The sequence below is a fragment of the Humulus lupulus genome, chromosome 9 (assembly GCF_963169125.1).
Source record: "Humulus lupulus chromosome 9, drHumLupu1.1, whole genome shotgun sequence".
In the NCBI taxonomy this organism is placed as follows: Eukaryota; Viridiplantae; Streptophyta; class Magnoliopsida; order Rosales; family Cannabaceae; genus Humulus; species Humulus lupulus.
Window position 1 is genome coordinate 162,218,328 of NC_084801.1, and position 20,033 is coordinate 162,238,360.

Consider the following 20,033-nt stretch of genomic DNA (forward strand, 5'->3'; position numbering starts at 1 on the left):
CCAATTAAAATAGTTTTATCAAATATTTTTATTTTTAAATTTATTTATTTATTTTTATTTTAAAATTTATTTTCACTTACTTTTTTATTGATTAATTTATATAACATTGTTTTATTTTATTAATTCATAAAATATTTAAAATTATTTTTAAAAAAATACAAAAGAAAATCAAATAAATCATTAAAATGAGGGCAATATGATCATATTTGAAAATTTGTATGGTCCAAATTTCTAACATGATACCAAACTAGTGTGAATTGCAAGGGGAATAATAAAAAATAAATAAAAATTAAGCTGGATAGAAGAGGTCCTACCGGGAGTCGAACCCAGGTCGCTGGATTCAAAGTCCAGAGTGCTAACCACTACACCATAGAACCTTGGGTGTTTGGATAGTGATCTACTTATTTACTTATATTTGTTATTATGTTCTTTTTTTTTTGAATATTTCAACTTTAGTTTTAGCCTGAATGATTACGTTTCATAACATTTCTTATTAAGACTTTTTGAGCCTTAATTAAAAAAAAGACCTTGAGAGAGGAGAGAAAGTGAAACCTTTTAATATAGAAAAAGGTTACATTACATGTATCTTATTGGCAAAGAAAACTTGTGTGATTTTATTATTTAAACTACTTGAATTTTCTTTTGTGTCGAGGAAAACTATACTATTACTAATCTACCAGAAAGAAAACAAGTGTCATTATATTGATCCTCTTCTAATAAAGACAAACTCTGTCAACACGAGAATTTATTGATTAATTCAATTATATTGTCTTCTCACTTCACAAATTGTTGGACTGAAGTTCTACTAAATATTTTTGTTAAGGGTAAAATTATAAGCTTTGTCCTAAAATAAAGTACAACTTTTCCGATAATGTTTTTTTTTAAATAGACACATAAATACATAAAGAAACAAATAATTAAAAAAACAGAGACGATACTATAGATAGTTTTATGAATTTCAACCAATAAATAACAAGATATTCTGAACCTTTTATTTGCAAATATATATATCAAATACAATCTTTTCATTTTATTTTATTGGAGTAATTAGTGAAAATATTTTTTATATTTGATTTCTAATAAAATGAACTTTTAAAGAAGGGTTGAGTGTGTCTACAAAATTATTTTGCAAAACATTATAAAAATTATCGTGTAAAGTGATTATAAAAAATATATATTTTATGAAGCAACCATTTTATATTGTCACATTTATATTACATTAATAACTTTAATATCATTAATATACAAAATATTTTAATGTAAGATTTGATAATCAATAAATTAGACAAAATTTAATGCTAAGCATAAATAATAATAAATTCGAGTAAAATTGAGGTGTATTACTAATCATTACTAAAGAAATAATCACACAATTTAGTAATTTGCAGCTCCCAAAAAAAAAATTAAGACAAAGTTTGTCAAAAGATTCAAACCCTTTTATATGCTTGGTTGACTAGTACTTTTACAACCGTCGGATAACATGATCCACAAGATGCCAAGTGAAGGGTCCCACTTAATCCAACGGCTGTGGAGCATCACAGCTGCTGATGTTTGGTTTCATAAGCCATACTTCATTCCACCTAAGCTCGAGCCGCCACTCGGTATGGTAGTAAGGCCAGTCAAGTCAAACCCACAAGCTTTGACCAAGTCATTTTTTTCCACGGTCAAACAAAAACCTTTAAGTTTCTGAGAAGAAGCTATGACCAAATATCCATGAACAGTTGCATTGATTCTTCTCTCTATATCATCTATTTATTTTTTGCTCATTTCTTATTTTTTCATTGCCTTGCTTATTGGGTCTTAATATTATTATAAAAAGAAGAAGAAACAATTGAATACTTACTCTATAAATACTCAGCTCCCTCCAATTTATCTTCCTCAAAAACCAAAATCCCATGACTTTTTCTTTCACTGACCTTCTTGCCAATCACAACTTTAACATGGATACTAATAATAATATTGGCCAAGAAAACTCTAGCTTGACCTGGGGTCTCTCAGACCAGAATGGTAATGATTTTCCAAGGTTCAAAACCCTTCAACCTTCTTCTCTTCCTCCTCCTAATCCTTTGTCTCCTTCTTCTTATTTGGCCACAACTTCTGGGTTTAGCCCAACTGGTTTTCTTAACTCCCCTATGTTTCTCTCTTCTTCTAATGTAAGTTTCCCAAACTCAAAACAAGCTTTGTCTTATCTTTTCAACTTTTAAGTGTGATTATTTTTATTGGGTTTTGCTTATTTTCTTGAATTTTGTATGCTTTTGATTGTATTAACTTGTTTTAATGGGTTTGTTTTGTTTTCAATTTTTTTTTTCAGGCTCTTCCATCTCCAACAACTGGAGCTTTTGCTGGTCAAACCTTTGACTGGAGGAGTAATTCTAAGGATAAGCAGCAACAAATGGAAGAAGAAGAGAAATTTTTCTCTGATTTCTCATTCCAACCCAGAACAGGCCCTGTTTCGATGGTATGCTTATTTAACCTTTTCTTGTGTAGTTTTGGATTTTTCTGAGGAAAAAGAAAAATACTATTTTAAGCTATGCTCCTAGGAGATTTCATAAACATTTTTGGACCCTTATGCATGGTCTTTTTCAATTATTCAAAATCTGAAACATTACTCTGCTTAATTTTTATCAGGAAAAGTCAATGGAGAGGCCACCACAACAACCACATGAACAAGCATGGCAATTCGATTTCAACAAATCCACAAAGCAATCAACTTTCCCAATAGAAAAAAAAGAAGTGAAAACTGAGTACCCATCATCAAAACCAATCTTTGTTCCCTCAGAAATGAACATTCCACAAACCCATTATGCTCAGCCTTCTCAATACGTGAGAGAACAAAAATCAGAAGATGGTTATAACTGGAGGAAGTACGGACAAAAACAAGTGAAAGGGAGTGAAAATCCAAGGAGTTATTACAAGTGTACTAGTGCCAATTGCCTCATGAAAAAGAAAGTTGAGAGATCTTTAGATGGACAGATTACTGAGATAGTTTATAGAGGGAATCACAACCATCCGAAGCCTCAGTCTACTAGAAGATCATCTTCTCACGCCATTAATCATCAAACAACTTCATACCCCACCAACTCAGGAGCTGTTTCTGACCACTCGGGGACCTTTTCTAACGCAGCAGTACATGAGGATTGTTCCTCAGGCTCCATTGGAGAAGAGGGTTTTGATCGAAATTCGCCTACATTTAACTCAGTAGGAGATAACGATGACAATGAACCTGAAGCTAAGAGATTGTAAGTACTCAGAAAATTATGATGACCCTTTTGATATAACTCTGAGTTGAGTTAGAAAAGTCTGTTTGATTTGGTTTTTCTAAATGTTATTTTCTATTGGTTTGCAGGAAAGGAGAGAATGCAAATGAGGTGTTTTCAGCTTCTGGGAACAGAACTGTCAAAGAGCCTAGAGTTGTGGTTCAAACGACAAGTGAAATTGATATATTGGATGATGGCTATAGGTGGAGAAAATATGGTCAAAAAGTAGTAAAAGGAAATCCAAACCCAAGGTACTACAAACCACTTCTTAGATCTCCAAACTGACTTGTTTAAACCATTCTGATTCTCGTGTCTCTTTTGTCATGTTTGGAAAGAACTAATCTGTTTTGTCCAATTTTATAGGAGCTATTACAAGTGCACCTCACCTAATTGTCCAGTGAGGAAACACGTGGAGCGAGCATCCCACGACACGAGGGCTGTGATCACCACATACGAAGGGAAACACAACCATGATGTCCCTGCAGCCCGAGGCAGCAGCAGCTATGCCATGAACAGGCCCGCACCCAATAACAACTCCTCAAACGACGTCGTAACAACATTGCCACACAGGCCATTGCCTTTGGCCAATAACAACACTACTAACCACTCAAACTACTCAACCTCTCTTCTCAACGCAAGACTACCAAACTCAGTAGTAAACCAACCTCCATACACCCTGCAAATGCTGCAACATGGCTCAGGGAGTCTTGGACTTTCGGGCGGGTTTGGGAAACCAGCCGCAGGGGTGTACGCGTCGCGGTCTGAGCCCCAAGACTTGTTCTTTCAGAGTAAGGAAGAAAGGAACATCAAAGAGCAAAAGGATGATACAGCATTCTTTGAATCGTTTTTAGCTTAGAATGAATTGTAGTCACAGGTGACACGCTTGATCACATTTAGGGTACACATCAAAAAAGAAGAAAATTACATGGGAGTTTCGATATGTATAGTTTTATAGGCAGTGTTGTTGTATTGATATAGGATGTAGTGATTGCTTACATAGAGTTTGTTATAGATATATTTTTTTATTCGTTGTAGAGCTTTTTTCAACTTAGCAAAGAAAAATAACATTCCTCTCTGAAAGTCAGGTTCAACATGTTGTAGTCATTCGTGATAGTTTTCACAAAATAAAGTAAAGGTTGCCATTTTGGAAAGAAGTTCTTGTATCTGCTATCTATTTTTTTTAATCCAATTTTGACATATCATTTAATTTGAGCAATTAAGAAAATAACTAATTTTGTTAATAATATGTGTCACAATTTAATTTAAAATATAGAGAAAAATGCAGGCAAAACATACAAAGTATTCAAGTCCGAAAAATATTAACTTTATAACATTGAGTTAATACAAATATATTTAACTTGCAATGAAGCTCAAACGTTGTGATTTTTTTTGTCCCAACTCTCAAGTTCCCTTTTGGGACCTTACTTTGTAATATATTTTGACCATAAAAAATAATACTAACATTATCATCTCAAGAATACACCAAGTACCTTTCTCTTTTTCTTTTTTCTTATTTTGCTCAATTGTTGAATAAAATTACATAAGAGAGACCACTTACAACCAAAACTTATTATGATTTAAAAAATAAATATAAATACAAAATTCACAATGACATGAATGGTCATGAAAACCCCACACCCTATTCCTCAAATACAACACAAGAATATACTCTATGTAAAAAAATAAAAATATGGTATGAGATGAAAATGAAATTGAAAAAATTAAATATAAGATTGATTGGATAATTTGTAACCAGAAACGAGAGCTGATAAGGCCAAAGTGAAGAAGGCAAGGAAGGCCATGCTAATGGAAGAAGCTGAAGAGTCTGTGAATATGTTGTCTTGTGATTCTCTCATACTGTTTGTCAATGGCACTGCTGATGAAGCTGCTGATAACAACAGGTATGCTGCAATCTGATCACATAGAAATTTCTTAATTTTTAATCTCTTTCAAACATATTTTACATCGTATTTTATTACTAAAAATAAGAATATTACTAAGCTTGAAATTAACTTTCCAAAATGTGATAGATTTAATATTCACATATTACATTGATTTTTACATCATGCTCAACACCGTTAGATCATGTTCATGTTCGTTTAATAATTATAATTAAACATTTCCAGTGTATATGTACATAACATGCATTTTTATTTGTCATTAGATCATATAAAAATTAGTAGAAAAATATTGTTCATTAAAACTTGCATTTTCACTTATTTTTCACAATGATGTGGTTTAATTTATAACCCCACAGTTTTTTTAAATTAAAACCACACCTAGATGTATGAGCAAGTATAAAATACAACATATTATATCATTTCTTATAAGATAATACTATCACACATTTAATTGGGCATATTTATTGTTTTTAAGAAATAAAATGAATGATGAAAGTTTTGCTTAGTTTTCTTCATTACCAAAAAAGAAAAATATTTCCGAGCTCATTACTCTTTGGCTTATTAAAAGTTTTATGTTAATAGCCAAATATTATGCAAATTTGACTGGTTCATTGGTTATAACATAAACCTTTTAATAAGCCAAAAGTTTTTAAGACAAGGTTGGGCCACTAACATGTGCACACATAATGCCCAGTTTTATCACATATCACCTTATTCTTATTCTTATCTGGAACTTCACTACCAATCTTTTTTCTTTTTAAACATCTTATTATTTATCAAAAAAAAGAGAACACTTTCTCATATTATAAAGTATTTTTTTTTGTCAGGCATTTTATAAAGTATTTGATTAGAGGCTAGTACCTATATTATACAATAAAAAATTAGGCTTATTATGTATAAGGTATCAAATTTATTATTAAAACCCTAACCAAAATTAAAGCTGGAAACAAGTGTCAAACAAATTAAAATTATTTATCCTAAAACCATGTATTAAATTTTTTCCAATCACTAATTTCAACATATTATTATTATTATTATTTAAACAAAAGATCTCAATCGAAAAAAAAGCGTCTTGATTAAGGCAAGTAATGCAAATTATTCCGACCAAAAATATCAATTTTCATAACAACATTGAACTAACTAATTAATCTAAATATTTTTTTTAATTTAAAAAAAATAAAATACTGACCTGATCACCACAAAAGTCGAACAATGACGAAGTGGATTGCTGAAACATGAATTTTCCGGTGGAGAGTTCTTGGACCTTAATCAAGGCTTGAGCTCCGGTGTACAACGTTGACAAAATTGATATTGCCAATACATACCTATATATATATAAATGTACAAATATAATTAAATTAAATTAAATGAAAACATAATAATTAAAAGAAAATTAGTGATGAATTTTACCTGTATTCTTCGTATCGATCAAAATTTTTCCAATCGCCGTGTTTATTAGTGGCCATGATAATGAAAGACAAGAGAGAGAAGAGAAAGGCCAATCCTCTAAGCGCGAGAGACCCTCTTCTCAACAGGTCCTCCCTCTTCCACCGCCGTAGAACCCCGCTCACTCCGACTCCCTCCTCCGCCGCCCTCGGATTCTCCACGTCAGCAGACGCAGGTGGAGCCGATGGCTCCAATTTCGGAGATCCGACGTGGCTTTGGTCTTTCGTGTCGTTTGGCTTCGACATCGTTTAGGGATTCGAATACGAATGTATGAGCTGTGTGTTTTATTAGTGATAATAAGAATGGAGAACTCACCAGACCAGACCAGACCAGACTACTTCTTCTCTCTTTTTTATTTTCTTTTTTTAATTGAAATTTGTTTTTTATTTTTGGGAGTACCTAACTAACGACAACTCAGACTAGTTAAGGAAAGCCTTGTAATGTTCGGTAAGAAGAGAAGCGTTTTTGCCGTGTTGGACTTCATCATCCGTGTGCCACATGGCTTTTATATATATATATATATATATATATATATATATGATTTTGGACATAAAGCTTTAACTTGAGTGATTAAATATGTATTTTTTTTCGTAGTAATTAAGTATTTTGGTTTCATATCTAACCAAATTTAGAGTTTTGACTCTTCTCACCTAATATATTGAGAAAAAATTTATGACCCAAGAATTTAAAAGAAAACTTGCTTAGTTTGTGAGTTTTAACGTATGTTAACAATTATGTTATAAATTCAAGAATTTATTTTTTTAATTAAAATTTTAAAACTAAATTGGTATAATTTTGGCAAAATACCTTAAAAGAAGGGAAAATGAAGTAAAAGGTTGATTTGGTGTTGGGGTTGATATAACATTCATCCAATTTAACTCAAATTTTCACACGTTTTTGTTTATTTTTTATTTTCTATTAAAAAATGAGCTTAATTAGAATTTTTTTTTTTCAGCTGTAGTACTTAATTTTTATACTTTGTAACATTTAGGTCCCAAAATTTGATTTTGTATCAATTAGGTTCCCAACTTTTTCAAATAGTATCATTTAGGTCCTAAATATTATTTTTATTTCTTTTTTCTTTCAAAATACATAAATAAAATATAAAAAATAGTGAATCAATCTTTAAAAAAATTAAACCACTTAATTTATGACAATACCAAACATGACATTGAAAAAAAAATCATAACATTTTTTAAAATATTTAATAGTTTTATAAATTAAATTAATTTTTCATTAAAATATATTCTTACCTCTATTTTTTTATATTAATAACTGAGTTATCACGAGATTATCAATATATATCATGTAGTATATATTCATTTTTTATTTTGTAATTTTTTTTCTATAATGCAACATATAACTAATCATATGTATATATGTGTGACAGTTTTCCTATGGGGGCTTCACTTTAAGTCTTACCAGTGAGACTCTTCACTATTCTCAACTCTGAACAGTTTTCGGTGCGATTTTTTTTATGACCGTGTATATTATAGTTGTTTAGAGCTGTTGGAATATTTATTTATTTGGTATATAAAATCAATTTGTTTCAACTAATTGATTTAATATATTAAAGTCAATATTTAATTTATTGACAAAATATTCTAATTAATGGTCAACATTATTTGTTACCTGATTTTGTTGTTACCCGATTTTTCATATCCCAACTGATTGAGAAAATATATCAATCTGTGGCAGAGACTCTGATGATAGGTCTCACTCTATAAATATAGAGTACCGGTCCCCAAGCTCGCTGCTCATTCTGACTTTCAGTAACTCCATCTAAAAGAGTTAGTGAGAGCTTCGAAGCTCGTGTACTCGTTCTAATTATTTTCTTTTCTTTTGTAGATTTAAAGCTAGATCGAGGTTATCAATAGCAATGGCTGGAGGTATACAATATTCGATCCTCTTTTTGTATATGTTTATTCTATATATTAATTCTGCCTACATGTATATAGAATTGTTCATATACCTATATTTCATTTTAATCTAACATTTGGTATCAGAGCACTTTCACGCTGGCAATAAAAGATGTGTTATGAATGAGAATTCCTCTACATTATTGCACCGGAGATTAGGACATATCTCCATTGATAGAATTAGAAGGTTAGTAAATGATGGGGTACTCAATACCTTAGATTTTACTGATTTTGATACTTGTGTGGATTGCATTAAGGGAAAGCATACCTCCAAGTCTAAGAAAAGTGTTGTCCATAGGAGTTCCGACCTATTAGAAATCATACATACTGATATATGTAGTCCATACATGGACTCATATGGCCAGAAATACTTCATGTCTTTCATCGATGATTACTCACGCTACATGTATATCTACTTACTTCATAACAAAAGCGAAGCATTAGATGTCTTTAAGATATTTAAAGCTGAAGTAGAGAAACAATGCAACAAGCAAATTAAGATAGTGAGATCAGATAGAGGTGGAGAATATTATGGTAGAAACACTGAAGATGGACAAGCACCTGGTCCTTTTGCAAAGTTTCTTCAAGAAAATGGGATTGTTGCCCAATATACCATGCCCGGTACACCCGAGCAAAATGGTGTTGCAGAAAGGAGAAACCGAACATTGATGGACATGGTGTGAAGTATGCTTAGCAGCAACCCTAAACTTCCTACATCCTTGTGGACTGAAGCTCTAAAGACATCCGTGTACATAGTAAATCAAGTTCCAACCAAGGCAGTCTCCAAAACTCCTTTTGAATTATGGAAAGGTTGGAAACCGAGTTTGCAACATGTACGCATTTGGTGATGCCCATCTGAAGTTAGGGTATACAATCCACAAGAAAAGAAATTGGACCCAAGGACCATAAGTGGATACTTTATTGGATACGCTGAAAGGTCTAAAGGTTACAAGTTTTATTGTCCATCTCATAGCACTAGGATTGTGGAATCAAGGAATGCAAAATTTCTTGAAAATGCCTTGATTATTGGGAGTGATCAATCCAAGGACTTAGGTTCTGAGAAAGATCCTTCAGAACCCTCCACCTCAAGAGCAAGATTTATTGTGGTTGATAACACCCCTGTAGTCCAAATGGATGTTGAACCACCACAGCCAATTGTTGAAGATCCACAAGTCAATGATGAAGTTCAAATGGATCAAGTTGTTCAAGAGTTGTCTATAATTGTTGAACAACAAGCTGAACCACCCGCTCCTCAAGAGCCTGCTGGTGTAGCCTTAAGAAGATCCACTAGGCCAATAAAATCGGCGATACCTAGTGACTACATTGTGTATTTGCAAGAATTTGACTACAATATTGGAGCCGAAAATGATCTAGAAATATTTTCACAAGCTATGAATAGCAAAGAATCGGAACTGTGGTACAATGCCATAAACGAAGAAATGAATTCTATGAAGAGCAATGGAGTCTGGGATCTTGTTGAGTTGCCTAATGGGGCGAGGGCTATTGGGTGTAAATGGGTCTTCAAAACAAAGAAAGACTCATTAGGCAACATTGAGAGACACAAAGCGAGACTCGTTGCTAAGGGGTTCACTCAAAAAGAAGGAATTGACTACACGGAGACCTTTTCTCCGGTATCTAAGAAAGATTCCCTCAGAGTTATCCTGGCATTAGTTGCTCATTTCGATTTAGAGCTACAACAGATAGATGTGAAAATTGCCTTCCTAAATGGTGACCTAGAGGAGGAGATATACATGAAACAACCAGAAGGATTCTCCTCTAGCAATGGTGAGCATTTGGTGTGCAAGCTTAAGAAGTCCATCTATGGTTTTAAACAAGCGTCCTGCCAATGGTATTTAAAATTCCATGATGTCATCTCTTCTTTTGGATTTGAAGAGAATGTCATGGATCAATGTATATACTAGAAGGTCAGTGGGAGTAAGATTTGTTTTCTTATTTTATATGTGGACGATATTCTTCTTGCAACCAATGATAAGGGCATGCTACATGAGGTGAAGCAATTTCTCTCAAAGAACTTTGAGATGAAGGATATGGGTGATGCGTCTTATGTCATTGGCATTAAGATCCATCGAGATAGATTCATAGGTATCTTAGGTCTATCTCAAGAAACCTACATTAACAAAGTTTTAGAGAGATTTCGGATGAAAGATTGTTCACCAAGTGTTGCTCCTATCGTTAAGGGTGATAAATTAAATTTGAGCCAGTGTCCAAAGAATGATTTTGAAAAGGAAGAAATGAAGAACATCCCATATGCTTCTGCTGTTGGAAGCTTGATGTATGCTCAAGTGTGCACACGACCCGACATTGCCTTTGCTGTCGGAATGCTAGGAAGATTTCAGAGTAACCCGGGATTAGACCACTGGAAAGCTGCAAAGAAAGTTATGAGGTATCTTCAGGGTACTAAGGATTACAAACTTATGTTCAGACGAATCGACAACCTAGAAGTAGTTGGCTACTCAGATTCAGACTTTGCTGGTTGTACTGATTCACGTAAATCAACTTCTGGTTACGTGTTTATGTTTGCCGGTGGAGCTATATCATGGAGGAGTAACAAACAGACCTTGACTGCTACTTCTACTATGGAAGCCGAGTCGTTTCGTGTTTTGAGGCTACATCGCATGGTGTATGGCTAAAGAATTTCATTTAAGGCCTTAGAGTTGTAGATTCTATATCTAGGCCATTGAGAATGTTCTGCGACAATTCAACTTTTGGATTCATGGCTAAGAACAACAAGAGTGGTAGTCGAAGCAAGCACATCGACATCAAGTACTTAGCCGTGAGGGAACGTGTTAAAGAAAATAAAGTGGTCATTCAACACATTAGCACTGAATTGATGATTGTTGATCCTATGATGAAAGGCTTGCCACCTCATAAATTCAAGGATCATGTAGTGAACATGGGACTTGGTTCCCTTGTAAATTTATTGTACAAACTGAAGTTATTATCAATGAAACTCTTATTTTGATGTTTTCTCATATTTATGAGCATCTTAATTTTATTTGAGAAAATTTTATCTTCATAGGACCTGAATAAACATAAGGTTTATTCATTTAAGTACATAGCCACATAAATTACATTGTTATGTAATAAATATATTGTAATACATGGAAGATAATACTCGTCATAAAAAGAGGACCTATCACCATGTTTCATGTGTTTATTATCTAACAGGGATGATCGTCGAGCTTAAGTAATCCATTAATTTAAATGCTGACCAAATGGGAGAATGTTGGAATATTTATTTATTTGGTATATAAAATCAATTTGTTTCAACTAATTGATTTAATATACTAAAGTCAATATTTAATTTATTGACAAAATATTCTAATTAATGGTCAACATTATTTGTTACCTGATTTTGTTGTTGCCCGATTTTTCATATCCCAACTGATTGAGAAAATATCTCAATCTGTGGCAGAGACTCTGATGGTAGGTCTCACTCTATAAATATAGAGTACCGGTCCCGAAGCTCGCTGCTCATTCTGACTTTCAGTAACTCCATCTAAAAGAGTTAGTGAGAGCTTGGAAGCCCGTGTATTCGTTCTAATTATTTTCTTTTCTTTTGTAGATCTAAAGCTAGATCGAGGTTATCAATAGCAATGATTGGAGGTATACAATATTCGATCATCTTTTTGTTTATGTTTATTCTATATATTAATTCCGCCTACATGTATATAGAATTGTTCATATACCTATATTTCATTTTAATCTAACAAGAGCATCCTGCAAATTTTCAGAAAATTCCAAATAGTTTACGGTACCGAAAACTAGGTTCAAACATGTTGTTTTCCACGCGCATAAAAAAAATTAGTCATGCGTGCAACAACATGTTTGAACCTAGTTTTCGGTACTGTAAACTATTCAGAATTTTCTAAAAATCGCGCCGATGTTCTAAATAACTATAATATATACGATCATAAAAATATAAAAATAGCATTTAGGAGCCTAAACGATACGATTTGAAATGTTTTGGGACTTAACTGATATAAAATCAACTTTTGAGACTTAAGTGTTATAAAATATAAAAAATGAGCACCGCAGCTGATAAAAACCTATTGGAATATGTCAAAAAAGGACTCGACAAAGGTTTTATTTTTTTACTAGAAATATAAATATATATATATTTGACAAAATTTTAATAGAAAACAAAAGACTTACCCAACTGTTTACTAAAAATAACTAATAAATACAATAATAATTAAATGAAAGCTAGAGTTATTAAAAATAATTTGGTGGCAAAATCAAAATTCAAAATGAATATGTTAGTAAGTAATCCATAAATGGGGGTGTAGAGATGACAATGGACTGAGGTGAAGTCTGTTCTTATAATATTATCTTCGCTTTTTATTTATTTTTCTAACCACGTTCCAATTTTTTCACTAAAAAAATTATTTTTTAGCAAAGTTGTTTTGAATCTTCATGTCTTAATATAAGTCTAACTTTCTTAACATATATATAGCAATTTTTTGATGGGAGCTTCACTTTAAGCTCTACCGATGGGGCTTTTAGTGTTCTCGATCCGTTAACAGTTTTCGGAGCGATTTTTTTTATGACCGTGTATATTGTAGCTATTTAGAGCATCCTGCAAATTTTAGAAAATTCCGAATAGTTTATAGTACTGAAAACTAGGTTTAAACGTGTTGCTTTCCACGCGCATAAAAAAAATTAGTCATGCATGCAACAACATGTTTGAACTTAGTTTTTGGTACTGTAAACTATTTGGAATTTTCTAAAAAATTGCAGAATGCTCTAAATAGCTACAATATACATGGTCATAAAAAAAATAGCGCCGAAAACTGTTCACAGGTCAAGAACACTGAGAGTCCCACCGGTAGAGCTTAAAGTGAAGCCCCTATATAAGAATTCCCCTATATATATAAGTCTAAATAATAATTAAATGATAAATAATTTATAATTAGTAATTATTTATTAATTAAATTTCTAATTTTATAATTATTTTTTAAAATATTTTAAATTTTATAATATGCATTTATTTGTTGAAAATGAATTGAGACATTAAAATTAAACATAAAATCTTTATTCTGATAATTTTCGGGGAAATTTTATTAGGGATATTATTTCCCTACTCCATGTGGCTTTAAATTTTTTTTTAAGGGTTTATATCATTCTATATTTACAGTCATTATATTTGATCTCAAAATTTGATAAAAATTAATATATAATATACATATATTTTTCAGCTTACACTCACATTTATCTAATTTATTTTCTCATATTTAAAAAAAAAAACCATTTAAATAATATATTTTAAATATATAAATAAAAAATTAAAACAAAAATATAGATAAAAACCTGTTAAAGTAAAAAAATCTAAAAAATTATAAAAACAAGATAAAATAATATTATTGAAATTAACAAAAAAAATCACATCAAGAAAAAAATTAAGAAAAAGTGTTAATTTTTTTTAATTAATGAGATAACTATATATATTTTTGGAATGCAAATATAATGTTCATAAAGCTTATGTACTTTTGAGGTTTTAGCTAAATACAAAATATAATCCGGTGTTTTTAAAAATTTCAAAACAGACCTTATGATTGTTAAAACAAACCAGTGATAACCTTGAATCTAACTTTTATAAAAAAAAAATAAGAATTTTATTAAAATCTCAAATTATTCTTTGATCATTGAATCATAACTAAATAGTAATATGTACTTATGTTTGAAAATTTTATTTTTATTTCAAAAGTTATTTATGATATATTTTAGTTATCACAGGATTTGTTGTGGAATTTTAAAGAACATAGGACTATTTATGATATTTAGCCACATCTTAGAGGTATAAGATAGTATAAACCCACTTTTTAAAAAGAGAATCGTCTAATTGCTTGTTATACTTATATCATGATAAAGTTATTGTATTATCAAAAGTGGATCACTGTGTTAAATTGTCATCTCTAATGTTGAGTATATTAACAAATTTTGAATGTGAGGAGGTAAGTAATACTTTCTAATAAAAATAATAATATTATAGAGATTTTATCTTAATAATATAAAACATCAAAGGAAGAATATTATTCCAATTACATAATATATGAGATTTTTTTTTTGAAGAGCTTAATTAGAGTGTGATAAAGGACTTGGCAAAGGTAAGTTTATTTTATAAAAAAGACACCCAACTGTTTACTATAAAAAAATTAACAATAATAACAATAGCAATAAATAAATGCACGAGTTAGTAAATATAATTTTGGTATTATAGATTCATAGTCAAATTTCATAATGATTAATATATTAGTGATGATAGTAGTCCACAGGTCAATTTGATAATTTTTAATCATTGGAGCAAGACATAATGCACCGAATGAGTATGTTGTAACGTTTGTTAGTTTTATCATTTCTATTCTTTTGCCAATATTAATTTTTTTCCCTTTTGTATTGAATAATAATTTTATAGATTGCTATGTATAAATATACGTAAATGGTATCCTTCAAAAATGTTGATGGTAAGCAATTAATAATGTAATAGAATTAGATCACAAAAGATGGAAACAAAATGGATTAGTTGAAAATTTAGCCATGGTTAGATTCACTTTTTTTTTAATTGTTTAAATAAATTTAAAACAAAAGTACAAAAAAAAAATCAATTTAAAAAAATAAAAATATGATTCGCAAACTTTACTTTAAAAATTTGTTCATTGGTTTAGATTTATGTGTTTATATAAATTTTTATTTATTTAGACACTGTTGACGCGGTTCATCGCCAACAGGTAATTAAGAAAATAAGAGGAAGGGATTAATGCTTAACTATGAACCGAAATAGATGAATAATCTTTTGAAAATGGGCTGTTGACACAATTACGTTTTTTAGGTGGTTCAAAGGTTACAATCTTTCTACTCCACCAGTCAATATTATTGCTATATGCTTGGTATTCTTTTACAGGGTATTTCCTTACACAATAGAATCCAACCCTTTGCAACTCCCAGGGTCTCCATATTTATAGGAGAGGGCACCTGTGAGTTGGTAAGAAGGTCATCCCGTGACCTTCTTACCTATCATGTCAATTCTGTGACATTCATGATTAATTCCTAAAACCTGACACATGAAGTGTGGTCTAATCAATAGGTAAGGGGGATAATGGGCCGCACGGCCCAACCCAGTCGTGGGTGCCAGAATACGCACGTTCATGTTGCATGTCCGAGAAGTCAGTAATATATCAGGCACGTGATGTCTGATATATGCATGTTTACCTTGCGTGGTTGACTTTATAAAAGGTCACAGCTTCCAACTCTAGTTCGTACCACGAGCTGGATGCTTCCCTCGACCTGTGGCCTTCAGAGTCCAGACTCGGTCCTTAAGTAATCTTGGCGAACCCTTAGGTTACCTCGAGCTAAGGAGGTAGGATCTTACGATGGAAGCTCCGGTCTTGGGGATGTCCACGTGGTTGACATGATTAGGCCGTATCTCAGCTCGCTAACAGCCCGTGGGAAAATCAGAGCGTACATTTGCCCCTAAGCCCCTGCTCGTGGTACACGACGTCGTGTAGGGCCACAGTAGGGGCTTTTAGGCTTCCCCATGAACTCTTCATATTCCACATTTCACACAGGCGCCGAATACGTGGAACATCGTGGTTGGTGACGGTACGTCTTCCGAGAACCGCATTAAATGGCCTAGCCTATACTCAGCCGTCATTTCGTCTTTCGAGTGGAGAGCCTTGGATCCCACATCAGGGCAATCCAACGGCCCTCCTCACGTGGCCTTTCATGTATATAAAAGGGGTGGCCATCTTACGCATGGGCCACCCGTTCATTTGAAATTTTTCAAAATTTTCCTTCTTCTTCTCTCTTTTTTATCTTCAAAAGAAAAAACCTCTTCTCTCCGGCTGCCATTCCCAGCGCTCAAGAAGTTCAGGTGTAAGGGTTCCCTTGAAGCTTTGGTATCAACTACTCCGACGAGGCCCTAACCCAGACGACCCCTTCATCCTCTTCTCAACCAGAACACTCTGTAAGTCTCCTGACTGTGCATGTTTTGAAATTCTTTTTCACTGTAGCCTAGGTAAATATTTACTGTAGCCGCATGCAATGTTCCGTTGGTTTTTTGTGGGCATGAAGGGTGAAAGCCTTTTAGGTTAGGGTATCGCTTGTAGTATAAAACCATTTAAGAGTACGGTTTATAGGGTGCGTTTTCTGGGGAAATTTTCTGGGTAGGATTTTACGTATACTGGTTTAAAGTATCCAGTACTTTGGGTGCAAAACCGGGTAGCTTAGGGGACACGCTTCATAGGCGGTTTTGCACCTCTCGCCTACTGAAACTTTCCTTCCAAGGAAAATTTCTATCCTGACACACGAATTCCGAGTAATCGGGGATCTGTTGGGAGCACAGGCGTGTGTTCATAGAACCGCGTGGTCTCACTCTCCACGGGCTGGGCTTACCTCAGCTCGTGTCAAGGAAACACATTCAGATTCTTCTCCATTTTTAGGTCACCTTTTTCTAAAATTTCTTCTTTTTGTTCGCTAGGCGACCAAATGAGACCCAAGAAGAACGCTCTCAAGAAGTCCGTAGGCAGCTCGTCCTCCCAACAAAACAAAGGAAAGGAGGTGATGGCTGAATCCCCGATTCCCAACTTCGGGCCAGCAGTGGAACGGGAGCTCGAGGTGGCCCCCGACGCGTTCTTCGAGGCGGAGAAGATCGTCTCGAAGATCACTGACCAGGCGAGGGTAAACAAAATATTCCTCTCCCATAACATCGAGCTGGGGAGAGGATCCGTGATTGCCCGACCTCCCGCAGAAGGCGAGCGGAGCTGCGCGTCGCTTGATGAGGTGTTCTCGGCCTGGAGCGACGAACATTTCAAGGCGGGGGCTTTCCTCCCGCTAGACCAGTACTTCGCCGATTTCCTCAACTACGTGAGGTTGGCCCCATTCCAGCTCCCCCCCAACTCATAACGTTTGTTGGCAGGGTTAAGATACTTGTTCTTGAAACAGGAGTGGGAGGTCCCCACTCCTGCAGACATTCTGTATTTCTTCTGCCTCAAGGCCAGCCCGGAGCAGCAGGGGCGAGGTGACGGGTTCTATTACTTGACCCGGTTCCCCAACACGGCTGCGGTCATCGAGCTGCCCAGCCACCCCAACGACTTCAAAGACCAATTCTTTATGTCGACGGGGTTCCGAAACTGCGAGCTGTACTACTTCAACCGTCCTCGTAAGTGCCTTTCAACCTTAGCTCATAAGTTAAGTATCGGTTAGCTCCCCCTGTATCTATTTCTGACTTAGATTAATTCTGCAGCTATCTTCGCGAGGACAGAGAAGTCTGTGATCCTCGGGAGCCAGTACGAGACACTGGCGGGCTTGCCCCCCAGTGAAAAGGACTATCGCTAGCTCGTGACAGACGAGATGATGCTGGCCTGCAAGTTGATCTCCCCAGGCCAAACTTTGAATCTGAGGAGACCCTGGGTGCCTCCCCCAGCTCGCGAGATGAGAGCCATCCCCGAGGAGGAGGTCGTGGGGGATGAGGACGAGGTGCCCCTCGTGAGGACGAGAAAGCGGGCGCTGGAGGTCGCCCAAAGGACGGACGAGGAGAGGATCCGGTCCAGAGCAGCTGCAGGTTCCTCCGGCCAAGGTAACCCCTATATGTTTAGGAACTTAGATAGGGCCATTGCAGACCCCCGGCTAGCTAGGTTCAATCCCAAACAGCTCGTCCAACGTCACCGAAGTGACCCAGACTTTGATGAAACCCTGCTCCAATGCGTCGACCAGCTCGTGCTGGATTACGAAAGTAGCCGCCCTAGGGGTACCATAGTTGTAGACAACATCCTAGCCTTTAGGTCGGTCCTATTCGAGGAGTATGGGACTAACCTTCGGTCATGGCCATCACTCCGGGAGGGTGTCGTAGCTCCGGGTCTTAGGCAATACGTAGAAGAGTCTAGTCCTGAGACAGCCTCGGATCCAGAACCTGCGCCAGCTCGAGAAGTAATTGTCTTAGATTCCCCCGCAGAAGCTCCGGGGCTGATGGTCGTGACCATAGATTCCTCTTCTAGCTCGGGGGGTAGGATTCCCCTTAGTATATATATATATACTTGAGTTTCTCCTTTTTTCCCCTTTGTTTTTTGTTTTTGCATGACTGCTTACTGATATATTGAAGTTGTCTTTGTTTTGCCAGAGGAAATGTCTCAGCCCGGGGGAAAAAATCTACGAGCTATGTTCACCGGAGGGAACTCCTCAGCTGGGGCCTCCGGGCCCAAAATGAAGAAGCTCCGGGTGGCGAAGAAAGTCGCTGGGACCCCAACCAAGTCCTCTGCAAAGGGGAAGGAGCAGCCCCCAGCTGCCCAGGTCAAGGAAACTGCACCTCCTAATGCAGTGGAGAACATGCCCCCACCCCCTCCGCGAGCTCCGGCCTTTGTCCGGGACACAGGGGTGGAGCTCGGGGCCTCGGCAACTGTGCCCCCTGAGATACGTATCCCAGTGGACCCCCAGGACCTGGAGAAGATTCCAGATGTCTTTCGGGGGACGGTGTATGAGACGGCGAGCTACGCCGTCAGCCACTTCTACCGCTTCAATGAGAGGGAGCTACGGGCCATCGAAACAAGGAGCTCGGTGGGTGTAATGGAGTCTTCATTTGGCATGGCCCTAACGGTAAGCTCACTTTACCCTTATTTTTTATTATCATGCCTTGCCCTGTTTTTCCTCTCTTTTTTTTTCTAAGGCAGTTGCCTCTTTGATTTTGCAGAGTGTCTTGGCCCTTCACCGGAGCATAGCCAGGGCCAAGGCCCAGCTCGAGGATATGAGGGGCGAGCATCAGACGGCTTTGGCCGTCCATCAGACTTCCTTGCAGATGGCCCAACAGAAGGAAAAGGAAGCCAAGGATGCCCTGGCAGGCGCGCCAGCCGAGCTAGCTGAAGCCCGTCCTAAGCTTCAAGAGGCCGATGCCACCAAAGACGCCCTCTCCGCTGCATGGGCAGAGCTAGACACTGTGAAGGCTGGGGCCGAGGAGGCCAAGGCCGCCCTGGAAGCCGAGAAGGCAGCCTCCTGCTCCGCCATGGAGGACATGCTCTACCACTGCTGGGTCTACAACTCGGACGATGATTTCTCCTTCTTGGGAGCGGACGTCTGGGAGCCCTTGCTGGAGGGGTTTAAAGCTCGCCTCTAGAAAGAGGTGCCTTCTGAGACCGGAGAAGTCTCCATCGTAGCCGAGCAGGAGGGCGAGACGGCGACCTCCACGGGGCAGCCCGGTGGAGCCTAGGGCCTTTCTTTTTCGCATCCACTCTTTTATTATTATCATTTTTTTGTGTAACTTTGCATGAGGTTTTTTTTTTTACCTCGAGACAATCGGTTTTTATCAATTTTTGCCTTTGATTGGTTTATTTCCCTTTGCCCTTATGCATTTTAGTTACTATTTTGAAAAACTTAGTTCGCGTTAATTTTTATCAATATCTCGTGCTCTTTAAGAAAAACAACGATCAATCAATTTAAATTAACTTCTAAGCTTTATGACCTGGTTATGTCTAGGAACTTAGTTTGAAAACTTAGTTCGCGTT

General features: G+C 35.7%; 2 protein-coding genes and 1 non-coding gene across 3 annotated transcripts; 1 reads left to right on the forward strand and 2 right to left on the reverse strand.

Moving 5' to 3' along the window:
* Window positions 1–305: 305 nt before the first annotated feature.
* On the reverse strand, window positions 306–377 carry TRNAQ-UUG (transfer RNA glutamine (anticodon UUG)). Its single transcript has one exon. It is a non-coding gene; the product is annotated as a tRNA-Gln (tRNA).
* Window positions 378–1,805: 1,428 nt separating this feature from the next.
* On the forward strand, window positions 1,806–4,411 carry LOC133800867 (probable WRKY transcription factor 26). The gene is made up of 5 exons (XM_062238954.1): window positions 1,806–2,153; window positions 2,312–2,458; window positions 2,629–3,239; window positions 3,347–3,508; window positions 3,621–4,411. Exons 1-5 carry the CDS (start codon window positions 1,896–1,898, stop codon window positions 4,111–4,113), a joined length of 1,671 nt encoding a protein of 556 aa, XP_062094938.1. The 5' UTR covers window positions 1,806–1,895; the 3' UTR covers window positions 4,114–4,411.
* Window positions 4,412–4,735: 324 nt separating this feature from the next.
* Window positions 4,736–7,020, reverse strand: LOC133800869 (CASP-like protein 4B1). Its single transcript, XM_062238955.1, has 3 exons — window positions 6,569–7,020; window positions 6,348–6,483; window positions 4,736–5,170 (listed from the first exon to the last, which is right to left on the reverse strand). The coding sequence occupies exons 1-3, from the start codon at window positions 6,847–6,849 to the stop codon at window positions 4,979–4,981; spliced, it is 609 nt and encodes a 202-aa protein (XP_062094939.1). The 5' UTR covers window positions 6,850–7,020; the 3' UTR covers window positions 4,736–4,978.
* Between the last annotated feature and the right edge of the window lie 13,013 nt (window positions 7,021–20,033).